We start from the raw sequence: 15,452 nt of genomic DNA on the forward strand, positions 1-15,452 counted from the left end.
TGATGCATTCAATATCTTATTTTCATAGTTTTCTTAGTCATATGTTTCCTTTAATATCTTAAATTACATGGTTTGAATATTGTCCTCCTTGTAAGAGTGTCAATTCCTATTAATGAAGTAAAAATTAGATAGGTTTTCTGTTGAGGGAAAATATATCCCTAGTTTAAAACAATTGTATGTAAATCTATTTTAAGGAGAACATCAAAAGCAAGAGGGATTTGGCTTAAACTATTACTGCCAGAGTGCTGTATATGGGCTCCCCAAGAGCTAGGTGTGACTGACCCCCATGAAAAGACAGCTGTTGCGTCTAGAGTGTTCTTCTGTGTTTGGGTTTCATTCATTCTTTAGGATTCTGTGTTCCAAGAATTTGGATTTAAGAGTCTCTAAAAGGGCTACTTCTGTAAGACCTGTACAGGGGGAGAAGTCAATGTAGGTTTATCTATAAATTTTTCCAAGACTTAGAGGTCTGATTTGCTGCAGGACCTACTTCAAGAAGTGCAGGAGAATTATCATAAATAGCAGAATATTCTGCATATGAGGAAAAGTGGCTTCTACTAAGAAGTTTTTATTGCATCTTGCCAAGAGTATTTGAAATATACTATGAACAGTTACTTCAACAGCAAAAGTGGTGGAAAAGATACTGTATTCCAACTGTGGAAGCAAAATATTATAGTTCATACCTGGAATAGGGTTTTTTGGGAGTCATGGCAACCAATGAAAATAATACACTGTCAAATTAAGAGCTTTCCCAGGTACGAATCCCCAAATAACTAGCTTTATTCAGTTGTAAATGTTACTCTGTAGGTTTATAATTCAGAATTTCAAATATAGGCTTAAATGGAGGTTTTCTCTGAAATAGCAATGAATGTACAAATTTTATTGTTAAATTGCCATAATATAGAGAATGAGCTAAATTCCTTGTGTAGTTTTGTTTGCAACTGTCACGCGGTATCTTAGCCAGATGCTGCAGGTACTGCTTTTTAATCTTGAACATCCGTGGTCACGAGAGAGGATTAGTGGCTATAGAAGTCAAGAATCCCAAGAATAAATTCAGTCAATAGTGATTCATTTCCCTGTCTTGGGGGCTTAGATTTCTTTAGTGTGATGTCTTCCATGTACTGAAGGATCCCAATGCCATTATGTCTCTCTCAAGATGTACCTTTGCCACAAAAAAAACCCAGAATAGATCCCAGTCCTACTCAAGACAGAGTAAAGTACCAAGCCCTTATTTTAATAAATCAGTGGAACTGCCTAGAAAGAGACTGTGGGCGTGTCCAGATGAGTGCACACGTGCAGGGTTGTGTGTTTGCCGCATCAAAAATAGAAGTGGCACAACATTTTGTCACAGTATGTGCCCCTGTGCAGAGGTTTGGTGCTGGGCAAAACGCCCATTTCCCCACTCCTTCCAGTTTTCTGGAGAAGCCGGTACACAACTAGAGGAGGGGAGACGCTTTGGTCTGCAGCCAGAAAGTCTCCCTGGAGGACCCAGTCTTTGTCGGCCAGCACATGCTCCTGGAGGGTGCACTGCACCACTTTTTTGGCAGCATTTTTTTTGAACCCAGGATCTCTTTGTGACATATATTGGTGCCGTGCTGTAAATTTGCAGTGAGGTGAATGGTTGCGCATGTGCTGCATGCAGTTTGTGATGCCTCGGACAGCTTTGAGGTGCTGCAAACCACGTGTCTGCTCATGTGAATGTGCCCTGTGATTCCAGAATATAGCTTTCTGCTACATCTGTGAGGTATGTTTAACTTATTTAATGTGTATATGAGAACCTAAATTTACTTTTTGTTGAATCTGTGGATGGCAATTAATATATAACTTTATTTTTGCAATATGTTTTGTGCTGGCCAGCCTGGAAGCACTCCTACTTGCATTTGTGACTGGAGTAATTTTATTTCTGAATGCCCTTGGATAAACACAAGTGGAATCCTGTCCTCATTGGCAGAAGTGCTGCATGCATTTAACAAACCAGAATAATTTGTTTTAATTGTGAGTATTTGAAATCTGTTGGAAACCAAATGGCTATCTATATTGGAATGATTTGAGCTTATTGGAAGACTGGCCTGTTTACGTAGAGTGGCCTCAGCAATTTTTTTGAAGTAAATGAAATTTTACCACAGGAACTTGTAGCTGCATTCCTTCTTGATGTGAGGAAAAACATGTAGTTTACTGTGCAACCTGTTCACTCCAAAAAAGCTAGCAAGTGAAACCTTTGAAGAAATAATGAAAATTGTCCAAGAGTATCTGGCACCTAAGCCATTGATCATTGCAGAAAGGTTCAGGTTCCATAAAAGAAATCAACTTGAAAGTGAATCTATTTCCCCTTTTGTGATACTGCTATGGAAATTGTCAGAATTTTGCCATTTTAAGGACAGAGTTAATGAGACCCTCAGAGACGCATTTGTGTGTTGGCTACCTAATGAAGCTGTAGGAAGGAATCTCTTATCAGAAAGAGACCTTATCTTTAAATGTGCTGTTGAGATTGGAATAGCTATGGAAACTACAGACAAGGTTGCTATAGAATTGTATGGAAGAATGCCTATGGAAATAGGAATGAGTGAGTTATTAAATATGCAATGGAAGAACCAGTGCATGTAACAGCCAGATGTATGCTATTGGTGTAGAAAAGGATCCTAAATCCCAGCTAACTGCCTAAGTTGCAATAAAAAGATGCATATTGAAACGGTATGCTGTATTAAGAAAAAGAAGAGATTAAAATAAACTATATAAAACAGAATAATAAGGACAGTAGTTATACGTATAGGCTACGGACAGATGGTCAAGGCTGAATTAATTCAATCTTTACAGGTTTCTGTAAACTGCTTAGATTGAACAAATAAGAAAGGGAACTGACTTCTGCTTTTCAAAAGGTAGCCAGACCCCTGCAGTGGCCCATGCCAGGAGGTGCTAGAACTCACCTCCCAACCTGCCCACTGGTGCAGAGAACCAGGAGATGGGTGTTTGCCCAGCTATGCCCCCCTTTTTAGCCTCCAGTCAGTTGAGGGGATGTGGGGGGAACCCCCCTTCCAACCACACTTCCAGCTGGGGTCTCCCCAGTGCTTGGAAAGAGGGAAGCCCCCAGTGGGGTGTTTCTCTCTCTGCCCCTGTGCCCAAAGCTGGTCACCCTAGGCATGCCCCCTCCTCAGTCTGGGCCGTTGCTCAGTTCTTGTTATGGACATATTATGGAAGCACAAGGCCTACAGTGATCTTAAGAGAAAAACATTCTTGGAAGTCCCACAGCCAAGAGTTGTTTTGCAACTTGTATCTTCTTTAGGATTTACTAACGATTATAGTAGATTTGTACCAAACCTAGCAACTGTATTGTGTCCTCTAAAATTGTTTGTTGCAAATGGGTTTGGTCACGTGAGCATCAGAAAGTGTTCCTAGAAGCAAAAAGGCTGGTCACTTTAACCCGGCATTACCTATCAAGTTATGTGACAATGCATATTTTGTGTGGCATCAGGGCTGTTATATCACATACTATTTCTGACGGTACTGAATGGTCCATAGCATTTTTATCACTATTGCTTACAGCAGCAGAACAGAACTATGCACAAAGACAAGGAAATGTTTAAGTCTGGAGAGGGTGCAGGTAAAGATTTTAATTAGTACCTATATGGGAAAAAGTTTACATTGGTCACAAATCACCAACCATTAGTAGCAATTCTCCATCCTAAGAAAAGAATGTCCAGGGCAGGTGCAGCATGTGTGCAATGCTTGGCTCTCTTTTTAGTGGGTCACACTTAATGACATTGAAAACAAAAGAGCAAAGGCACCTGGAAATGCTCCTGGATACTTAAATTCATCTGCAAAGAGCCTCCTGTAGTAGAAACAGTATCTACTAAAACTGTTAATTTATTTAATTTAGAATATGCCCCAGTGACCTGTAATATGATTGGGCAAGAAAGCCAAGAAAGATCCCCCACTGATGCATGTATGGAACCACCCTGAGAGTTTGGGAATATATGGACATTCCTAATTTAGCACCTTTAATGCAAACAAAGATGAACTTGCTATACATCAAAGATGTCATGTGGGCAATTCATGCTATTATAGTTAACTTATTTTGCAAAACAATTTTAGAAGATCTGCACATAGGCACACCTAGGTCACCTAGGAGTTGTAAAAATGAAGGTACTTGCCGGAAGTTTTGAATGGTGGTTGGGTATTGACCAAGAAGTAGAACACCCTGCTAAGGATTGTATGGGGTACCAACAAGTACAGAATATACCCAGACTAGTTTATTACACCTCCCGGAATGGCCATCTATTCCTTAGGCAATGGCTCCATATTGATTTTGCAGAACCATTTTTAGAGATGATGTACCTAGTCCAACTATCCTAGCAGGGTGCAGAGCCTGGGGCAAATCAGCCTGTGTGGGGCCCCAACGCAAAGAAGCTGGCAGTGGAGTGGTGAGCAGCCAGATACAGAGCTGGAGGCAGCGTGGAGTCACCAGCACTGGCTGGGCCCAGTAGGAGGGGCCACAGCCACTCTGCAGGGCCCCCCCAAAGTATGGAGCCCAGGGCAGTTGCCCTGATTTGCCCCCCCACTAGGGATGGCCCTGTATCTAGTGTAGTGGCTCCTAACTGCAAACCTGCTAGAGTTGTTGCAGTGCTGCTGCCATGGGATGAAATTGCCCTGTGTGCCTCTCTGTTTAAGGGGTCATGTTAGAAGTGAACTGAAAAGTGGCTACAGCAGAAAGGTGTCCCTACCTGCTTTACACAGGCAGGCCCACCACTTTTGTTGCAGCTCTCCCTAGTTTGGGTCTGGTGTAATTCCTGAAAATGGGGTGCACGGGGGAGTTTTACCTGGTGGCAGCACTGTTTCTCCAGGCTGCCACCACCACTAGGTAGAACTGTCCCATGCACCCCAATTTCAGGAGCTGAACCAGGAAGACCTGAAGCAGAATCACCATACCTGCCCCTATAATGTGATGCAGGTCTTTCTGCTGCAGCATGCTTCCGTTTGGCTCCAAAATGCTTCCTAAAAACTGAGGCCTGCAGGATAGTTCCATCTGCCCTGCTTGCCTCTGTTTCCAGGAGATCCTGTGCAGGGTTGGACCAGGAAGGGCTGTGGCAGGATCGCATGCTCCTGCCACTGCTCCTTTCCTACCTGGATCTGCAGAAGGTGCACAATTTGGTGAGGCAAATGTAATATTATTATAATGTCTAATCAATTGCTAATGCAATAATTAATAACCTTACGATGCAAGTATTACGATGTGCATAATATATTTAAATTATCTTTAAAATGGGGTACTACTAAATTTTGACGAGTTTTGGAGAGGTACCTTGAGTCTAAAAAGTTTGAGAACCACTGACTTAGTGGTTATGGACTTTGACTCGAAATCGCCAGAAGTTTTCTACATGAAAACCATTAGTATAGCACAGATGATGGAAAAATTGTGACATTTGTTTACAAACACTGGATTATGGGAACAAGTTGTAACTGACAGTGAGCCACAATTCAGTTCAGATGAGTTTCAAAGGTTCATGAAGAAAAATGGCTTCTGACATATATCAGTTCTGCACCATATCATACAGCCACCCTTGGCCTGGCTGGACAGTTTGCATAGTCTTTCAAAAATGCCTTGCTGTCCATGAAAAACAGTAGAAGATGGTCTGCTTTTTCCTAGCAAACCAGAATGCAGTACATGCTACAGTGAGTTAGACTGGCAGTGCTGTTCATGGGCCGGAATCTTAGGTCATGGCTGGACTTGTTAAAATTAAACTTGCAGCAACATATTGTAAGTCTCCAGATAAATAGGCCATGACAAGGGGGATAGGTGCCCCTTGGCAGCTATGTGTAGGTCACGGAGTAGTGGTGTGCAATTGGAGAGTTAATAAATGTTAGCCTATGATTGTGAGTGGACAAACAGGTCCATTGTTCTACACAGTGCAAGTAGTGCCTAATATTTGGTGCCGCCACATTGATCAGTTGCCAGATATAAGAGTGACCACCAAACACAGTATAGAAAGCAACAATCGGAGCCTTATCTGTTGCTGGGCCCCTGGTTCTGCAGCCTACCGTAATAACCAGTAATGCTACATCAGAAAGTAGCAATGCTGACCTGGCAGGTTCTCTTAACACTGAACAACCTACATCTAATGAGGAGATGTCTGAATCTGACATGGATGAAGGAAGGCCAACTCCTCAGGACTGTGTTCAGGACAGTGGTAGTCACTGCTCAGGAAGGAAATGGAAGCATGACTGTAATGTAGTAGTTTATGAAGTGCATTCTCAAGGAAGTGGTCAAGAAGGTGATTTACATTACTCAGAAATGTAAGCCACTTGAGACGCTTGCAGTCTGTGCATTACATCGCTGTTGTTTCAAAAGGAGGCACAAGATGTGAGACGTGAATGTGCATGTGAGAATATAAATTTAGTTGTTGAATCTACTGAGAGCAATTCATGCCAAGTTTTACTTTATGTTCACAGTATTTTGTTCTGGGTAGTCTGGCGGCACTCTTCCCCACATTTGTGGCTGGAGGCATTTTATTTCTGAACGCACTTGAACAAATGCAGCATCTGCCTTGTGAGGTTCTCCTTCATTGACAAGTAAAAAAATCTTTTATGGTTGATTTGATTAGGAGTAATTAATTAACCACATTTACTTCTTGTCCCTCCTCTACCTCCATCTGAAAACAGTCACCACGTTTTTCTGAGTTATGAAACCACCTTCCTCCTGAACTATGGACTAGGTGTGTGTATTTTTTACTTAAAAGGCAATAACCTTTTCTCATTAGGTTTCCAATACTGTGCCTTTTTAGAAGCTTCCATCTGTCATGGGCACAGTTATCCTTCAGTCTTTCCTCCCATGCCACCATGCCTACTATCACCCCGAGTTAGTCCCTAGATGGGAACTCAGTTAAACTGATAATGTTTTGTCCTTATGAAAACCTGCTGCAGCTGTGCAGGGAGGGGAGGATTTAAGATGGCTGTCTAATAATTAAATTCTATACATGGAACATTTTAACAAATTCATACATTTTCTGTATATAGAATCTAATTTATTTGGAGGTCATCTTAAATTCAGAATTCTTTGGCTCAGATAAATGAGGTAGTTATTTCATATAGGATGACTGGAAAGATGAGGCATTCATGGCAGGGGCTTCTTGCACCCTAAGTACTAGGGTGAGAAGTAGTATCATGCTATTTATTTATTTAACATGTTCTTTCCCAAATTGCACTTGAATTATTGAGAAGGAAAACTTCTTAGCATTTTTCTTTGCAAAAACTTCTTAGCACTTTTCTGTGGGAAAAGTGTGAACTTTTCCCACAGCCGTCTTTTGTCCTTTGCCGAAAGGATGGAAAGCCAACCTATATGTCAGAAATTATCAAAACGGGTTTCAGGATGTGTTAAACTTTGTTGCCAACTGGCTGTTAGATCCTATGTAATATTAGAGCTCATTCCGCTTCGACAACCCTCCACTTCTGCAGATCAGGCATTTAGAATTCCACTTTTAGCAAATACTGTTAATGTATGGAAATACCTTGACTGAAGGATGTTCTCAGCAAGACGCTTTGCAATATTTTTTAGGTAGGGATGCATTGATCATAGTGTATATTAGGAAGTGCTTATGAATCACGTAGAGTGATTCCACTCTATCCCAGAGTGATATAAATGGAAGAAACAAAGGTTACGTATCTATGCAATAACTGGAATTGTTTAAGATGTGTTGCTTGTATATTCCATAACATGCCTTTCCCAGCTACTAAGGAATCCTGTTACAAACTGGATCCTTGGTTGCAAAGGGACCACATACATAGCAGTTACCCCACACTACTTTAATGCCCTTGGTACACATGAGAGTGTGAGCTAATCCATGGCTTCATTGGCAACTGTCGGCCAAAAAAATTCTCCTTTCAGGTGTAAGGCATATATGTACACCAGTGTACGAAGAGAAAATATCTTGAACTTCAGCACAGATAAGCAACTTTTCTTTAATATTTGTGATATTGCAGACTGCATAGTACAATTTTTGTGTATTTATATATAACTGTGAACACTTGTTTTTGGTTAGTGCTTTGGTTTTGTAGTACAGACTAGTGAGGATGCCTGGAGGTAAACTTATCAATAGGGGTATTTTTTTGTCTCTCCATTCTTCAGCTGCCATCTGCAGTTGGATGGCTTAAACTTATGCGTGGCTGGACGTCCTAATGAAGAAATCCTTCAGCCAACATAAGACTCCAGTGAACTTCATTGGGTCTTAAATATTTTAGAACTAGATTTATTACCATATTAATGTCTTACAGCTTCTCAGTTGGGGAAAGAAAGCTGGTGTATCTAACTTCCATGTAAATAAAAATCTGTCCTGCTGAAAAATCAGTATTTTTAGCTTAATACATTAACATCTGTTCACAGTTTTTCTAGCCATGTTTGGAGACTGTGATACAGTATTTGAGCAAATTCTAATATAGACTATTCTTTGGTAAACATTATTGGTACATGGGTGGTAATTGGACTTAGTTACTTAGTTTGTTGAGTAAGGCATGGTGCTCAGGTAAAATTAAATAACTTCACAAATTGGTTTTGCCTTTCTGGTATATCTTGTTGGAAAAGGAAAGCCATGCTTAATATTTTTGTAGGAAAGGTGTGCTGCTCTTTTTCCTGATCTTTTCTTGTCTATACTTTTTTAGGTGACTTTCTCTCATCCCCAACACCTGTTGTGTAAGTTAAAAAATATATTGCTTGCAAAAATATTGATTCTCCCTAGTATGCAAACTAGTAATTTTGGCATTATATTTCTTAAGAATATTGTGGAAAAATATTGTGCAAGAGTTTTTTTTTTAAAAAGTAGTAAGTATTACTTTGCATCTAAAGTAATATGTCCTTGGGAAGCTATGGCAATTCATGTTGCCACTGTTCCCCTTCTGCCACATTATTGGACTTGTGTGGAAGCCCATGGGTTGGATGATGAGGCCTTGCATGCTGGATTGTGTGAGGTCATGCTACAGCTGGACCTGGCACGCAGGATTGCAGCTGTGGCCCAGTTCCTTACATGCTGACCCTAAATTGTATCTGACTTGTGAGCCCGCCCTATGCCTCTTGTCAGGCCTGCAGTGCCAAAAGGTTGAGCACCAGGGTTATAGAAAGTATTGTTTTCTTGTTAAGGGAAAAGGCAGAATTAAGCATTGGTTAATTTAAACCCTAGCATCTGTAAGCATGTTTAAAGTGAGGTGTTTGATAAAGCTGCTATCCTTCAGTAAAGCCATGAACTTTTTATTACAGAATGTTTATAAGTTGAATACCTCATATCTGCTGAATAAGCATCAGAACTGTCTGTCCAAATACAAGCACAGAACAGGATGTGCTTTTGGTGAGACTGCTCTGTCCAGAGACTTAAAAAAAAAACCCAACAGTTTTCACACCTTTTGATTTGAAGGTGCCATTGTTAGCAAAAATGCACATTTGCTTATAATCTATGCCCTTCCCTTTATCAGTCATTTCTGGTAATGCACTATGGAAGCAAGTAACATGAAATGTTAGGTACTGATGTTTTCTTATAGGGATCCACAAACCTGACTTAATCTGTTTTTAAGTTAAGATTTAATTCCAGCTCAGTTCTAACACTGTGGATAAAAGGGCTGGCATCTTTTTGTTTGAAGTTGGGAACAGTTGATCTTCAAAGGATTGCAGTTTTATTTCTTTAAGAAATTAGACATGATTTTGCATTTACAAAGACAGTAAAAATCTGTGGAATATATTCAGCTAGTGATGTTAAATCATTTGTGGAAGTCATTTGGAACAGACTCTGGCAGTTCTGTTTCCTACATTTCCCTGCTGTCTGCCTCTGTGATAACTGTGTTTTTGGTATTTTGAAACCCTCATTAAATTGCTCGCTTGCCAGAAGAATGTACACCTGACTTTGTGTCCAGATATGAGGGGTCCTGACTTTGTTTAGTAAACCTCTTAGATATGAATTATCTACGGAGTTTTTCCTTGAAGTGTTTTGAATATTTTTGTGAGAGGCAGGATTTCGTAGGGTGGTATCTTTCTTGGACCAATGGTCTATCTGGGATAGAGGCAGGCAGGCTTTTGAATGGAAGACATTCTTCTGCAGGTCTGAGGGGTAAAAGGAAGCACATCATCATCATCATCATCATAATAATAATAATAATAATAAAAAAAAAAAAACAGTTGGAAGAAGGAGGAGAGAAATTTCCAGGGGTAGAGGGTCGATAATTAGCTGAAGAAGAGGAACTGATTACTGGGAGATGAAGACCTGCAGAAAGACAGGAGAGTCATTACCACCTTTTACATGTGGGAAGAATTCAGGAATCAAGTAGGTTATAATGCACCATAAAACCAATATCAGTGTTAAGTTCCTGGTTATTAATGACCAGCCAGCTTGTGAATTTTTGTTCACAAGTTTGCTTTTTTTAAAGGTGTTAGGTAGATTTCCCTTGAGTATGTGATTTGTTCTGTGAGAATTGAGCTCCTAGTGGCATATATGTCTGTTTATATATTTTTTTTTTCTGTGCAAGTTCATTTTGTTGCATAGCTGCTGTTTAATTTAACCTGTGTAGTTGCCATGAGGGCATTTTGTGCATTGGGTCAGATACCAAGTTTTGGGTAAGGCATTTGTAGGAACCATGGATTTTGGTGGTTGAATGTTTTTGACGTACAGATTTGCTGGACTTTATAAAAATATATATAGTTAACTTCAGAACCTTCATCAATATTCAAAGATGTACAGCTACTTTATGAAGGTAACTACTAAAATATGTAATGTGCCTTTGATTTGTTTTTTAAAAATGTGTGATTTCCCACCCCCCCAGTTTTTCCTATTGAAAACATGTTGAAAGGTTGAAGGACTTCCAAATTGTTTAGCTTCTGTCACAATAAAATGACACACTTCTGCATCTATAAATGTATTTATGACTAGAGCATATAAGAGAGAACTAAACAATATACAAACATAACGAAAGTAACTAATATGAAACTCAATTATTTAAATGCATCAACATCACAGTTTAGAATTTGGCTTTTAGACTTAAATATTCTAATTAATGCTGCCTTAGTGAAATGCAGTCCCCTGTGGTGGGGAGTTGGCAGCTGTTCAAAAGTACAAACCAGTATTAGGAAATTGTTTGAGACAAAGAAGTGAAGAATACTGCTCAGTCAAATTATGGCTCTTGCCATTTTACAGTGTCTGAGTACAATGCCAGGACACTAGTTCCAAGTAGCAGGGTATTATTTAGGACGGCGCTTGGCAATTAGTAACTGGTGAGTTGAAACAACTCAGCTTGACTCTAAAGGGGTTCAACCCTTCCAGCCTGGCCACTGCTACTGCCATGTCTCTATGTTGTCCGACCGGAGTGTGGGCAAAACCCACCATCACTGGAACAGTGATGAAGTCTCTTGTTCCACAGGCTAGATAAAATGGCTTTGGGGGCCATAGGTTGCTGAGCCCTGATTTAAGGAATAATTTTCTATTAGAAATATTTTAGGTCAGCGTTGTCCCTCATTTGTGTATAGTGTTCAGATCTTTAAAAGACAAATTGGTTTAAGGTAAAATTGTAATATTGCAACTACTTATTTTGACATGGGTGAACTGAACCAAAAAAGGATCTTGCCAACATTTCTTGCTCTAAGGTGGCTTTACTTTAAACAGTTCAACAGGTTAATAATGACAAATTTTGATGTTATATGAGCAAACAGTATAGTGTGCTGGAAAAACATTTAACTACTGCAATTTTACACTAAGTGCACTTTCTAAGATATGTGACCAGCTTACTCTATATTGAATATATGGATAAAAACCTTAATTTTTTAAGATAGGCAAATTAGCCATCAGTAGCTTTTTTTTTTTCCTGCAAAAGCTATAGTAAAGGTAGGATGCTTACTACAACTGCAGAATGAAATGAAGTATTTTCTGATCTTTACTAGTTTTGGGCGCACATGCACATTGCTGAGTCATAGATTTTCACATCTGTTGCATAAAATCAAATGTTTGTAGGCCAGAAGGGGACTTTTAGAAATTTTTCCAATTCAACCATGTGTACAGAAGCACCATCAGGTACACTTAGATCAGTGAGGGGTGAGCCTTTCCAACAGATGTGCTACATTTAGCCCTGTACCCTTCCCAAGTGCCAATGCAATCCCCTTCTTCCGCCTGATTTGCTGCTTTACTTTTTGGTTCCAGCCATGTGCCACTATATTGCCTGCCCCTTCACTGATCTGCCATGTGCCACACACAGAGGTTGCCTGTCCACTTGTGAAACCTGTGCCACAGATTGTCCACCCCTTGCTAGTTTCCAGACAGAGAGCCTGAAGATGAAGTCACCTGAACAAAATTAAAGACCAGCTGCAAGGGCTGCATGGTGGGGGTATTTTTCATGTTGTCCATAAACTAAAGTCCCCAGAAAGTGGAAATTACCTTTAACACAGTCTAAGGTATTATCTAGGGAATAAAAGGAAGTGCCTGCAGTACTGCTTCTGCGGCACATGGGGTTTACTGTAGGATAGCACTCTGTTGTAGAGGACAGTGGTAGCTTTGTGGATGTTCATGCTCTGGAATAGCTCCCAGTAACATCAACAGGGAAGGGAATATGAAATATAATTTCAAACAGTGGGCGCTAGAGGCTGGTGTTATAAGCTGATTTGAAATAAAAGCTGACCTGTTGATATTCTGTGAGAAAAGATACATAGCTTGCTGATAGCCTGTGAAGACTCTTGAACTTGAGGACAAAAAACATCAGTTTGATAGGGAAGCCATTTGGTGGATGGAAAGAGAGGGATGGTGTGGTCAATGTGGCAGACTGGGAAAATGATGCTTAACGGAGTATCCTGAAGAAGTAGGAGTGTAACAAATTTGTATTTCTTGGGCCACAGCAAAGGTGGTTGCAGCAATCAAGATGTGAGAGAGGAGTCTGGATGACAGTTTAAAACCATCTGAGTGGAATGGAAGGAGCTGTATTTTAGAGGTGTTAAGTAGAAAAAAATTGGCAAGATTTTGATGTAACCTGAATACAGGGATGTAGAAAGAGGTCTGTTGCAGATTGTTGACTGAATGACAGGCAAATTGTTGGTGACATCTAGAGCAATTTAAAAGGAAGTAGTGAGGAGGGGTTGGTAAGGAAGGATGAATTTTGTTTTACATTGTAGTTTTAGTTTTACTTCAGTAAAATAATTTTTAAATATTTAAAATATTTAAAGCTTAGCTTATTTAATGTTAGAATGTATTATAATATTTAATTATTTTAATCATTTTAAATATTTAAAAATATTTCTGTTGCTCCTTGAGGGCTTAGCCAAATGTAAAATCTGATATTTTTTACCACTTTTGAATTAGATGTGTAGAAATTAATTTTCTATTTATTTTGGACAGGAAAAAGGTATCTTAATTACGTTGCTTAACTAACTTAGAAGTTTTTTACCACTGTTTTCTCAAACTTTAAAAAACTAACTCAAATCAAGGTAAAATCAAACGTGTAAAGGGAAAGAATCATGCATTTATTTATTATATGTTTGTTTTCTTTACAATTCCAGGGCAGCTGAGATCCTTTACTCTCTGGCATTAGTACAGTGCAGGAAATCTGACAAGATGAATGCCTTTCCTTCAGTGGATCATTATAAGTTGTTGACAGAAGCTAGAAGGAACCTAGGACTCTTTCAACACCATGATGCCATCACTGGAACATCCAAAGATTGGGTAGTTGTGGATTATGGCACTAGGTAAAGGCAATTAATAAAAGATAATGTAGACTTAACATCTTTATTTTCTAACTTACTCGTTAGGTCGTAATACTGGTACGTATGTTTAATACAGCTACCAAATATATGTTAATAAGAAAATAGTGTTATTTCTACTTTGCACTTATTATGTTGACTTTCCTTTGAGATACTCAAAGTGCTTTACAAATATAGTGATATAGGGAAGTAGTTTCCCAATTTTCCAAATAAGACGCTACAACTTAAATTGATGTTTCAAAAGAAGGTTGAAAGGGAAGTCTGACCTTTGCTCTAACAAGGTAGCTGTTCTGTCCAATAATAGGCACTTCTGCAGTAATCACTGCCACAAATAAGCAGTGATTAAAAATATATATGTTCACAAAGCATTATGTGATTAAATTAGTCTTCCCCGCTATGTGGCTCCTAACTTTAATCTGGGATATGATTTTCATGGTGTCAAATTTATTAGTTTATTTGCAGATTGCAGTGTTGATTTCATTCCAGTTTCTGAAGTTAATTGTTTTTTCTCTACTGTGAAATGGAGTGTGGACAGACAAAACAATCATATTGGTTTTAAATTGCAGCTGTTTACTGTGTATTGCACTAGAACAATGTAACTGTTTTGTCTGTCCACTTTTATACTGATTGAAATAAAGCTAAATCTCAGTTACTTTAACCCCAGGTGAAGCTGTTCAGCTCCAGTTACGCAGACGTAGGAGCTCCGCTTACACAGATGTCGGAATGGATAGACAAAAGAGTTGCTTTGGTTCTATGCAATAGACAGTTTCCTGTATTTGTTTAGATGGAGTTAAACCAGAGGTGGGCAATTATTTATGCCTGAGGGCCACATGGGGAGTCTCGTGGTTTGGGTCAGCACCCCTCCATGGATCAATTCACCAAAACTCCCTATGGGGCTTTGGGTGGGTGAGGAGCAGTATTCAGGAGTGGGATGGGCAGGTGAGGCCAGGGTCATGGGGCCAGGTAGTGGGGTGGTGACAACTCAGGGCCAAGGACTGGACCGAGCCATGATCCACTCCCTGCATGCCTTGCCCTGTGGGGAGGTGGGGTGTGGAGGACGTGTATGTGTGGGAGGGCTGCCTGGGCGCTAGGGGTGAGGGGCAGGAGGGGGAGAAAGGGGGCATCTGCAGCAGAGCTCATCTGGGCGGTACTGTTCGCAGCTGTCCCTGTGGTGCTCTGCATGTGGCTGAGCCCCGCTTAGGGCAGCTTCCCCTGTGTTCCTGCTGACCAGGCCTTGGCCCTGACCCGGGCCTGAAGCTGGCCAGCTGCCACTGTGTTCCCCTTGCCTCCATTGTCAGCTATTCCTCCCACTCCTGCCTCTGCTGCCCTGCTCTGGGCAGGCAGATGGGGGGACGTTCAGCTGGGCAGCTCTTGCTGGAGGTGAGGGGAACATAGCAGCACCAGGAACAGCTCCACCAGAAGCTGCAGGTGGCAGGCACAATGGTGTGTGCAGCTCAGGGTGCCCTGGTAGGAGCAGGTGGGGCTTTGTCTTATGCAAAGCCCCGCAGGGGCAGCTACGGGCTGGATCCAGTCATGCTGTATTTTGCCCCTCCCCCCTGGGGTTAAACTGTTTCATTCAGGTATAAAGCTGCTATGCTTTAGCTGTACTTCAATCAGTGGACAGATAAAAGAGTTAGGTTTGTTTGCCTGATGCATTCCTTTGAATACTAAGTTTTCCTGTAATATGGTATATTGTTACAGTTGTCCACAACCAGAATAATCTTACAGTATTCCCAGGCTAGTTAATAAAGTA

The 15,452-nt window shown here is 40.4% G+C and overlaps 1 protein-coding gene across 1 annotated transcript in view; it reads left to right on the forward strand.

Annotated features, from left to right (window-relative positions):
• MAN2A1 (mannosidase alpha class 2A member 1) overlaps nucleotides 1–15,452 on the forward strand; it is a 305,918-nt gene that overhangs the window by 123,810 nt on the left and 166,656 nt on the right. The window contains exon 10 of the mRNA XM_019517247.1: nucleotides 13,499–13,684. Coding sequence (XP_019372792.1) covers nucleotides 13,499–13,684 — 186 coding nt within the window. The remainder of the gene's footprint in view (nucleotides 1–13,498; nucleotides 13,685–15,452) is intronic.

The sequence above is a fragment of the Gavialis gangeticus genome, unplaced genomic scaffold, assembly GCF_001723915.1.
Source record: "Gavialis gangeticus isolate Ggan-Ray unplaced genomic scaffold, GavGan_comp1, whole genome shotgun sequence".
NCBI classification, from domain to species: Eukaryota; Metazoa; Chordata; order Crocodylia; family Gavialidae; genus Gavialis; species Gavialis gangeticus.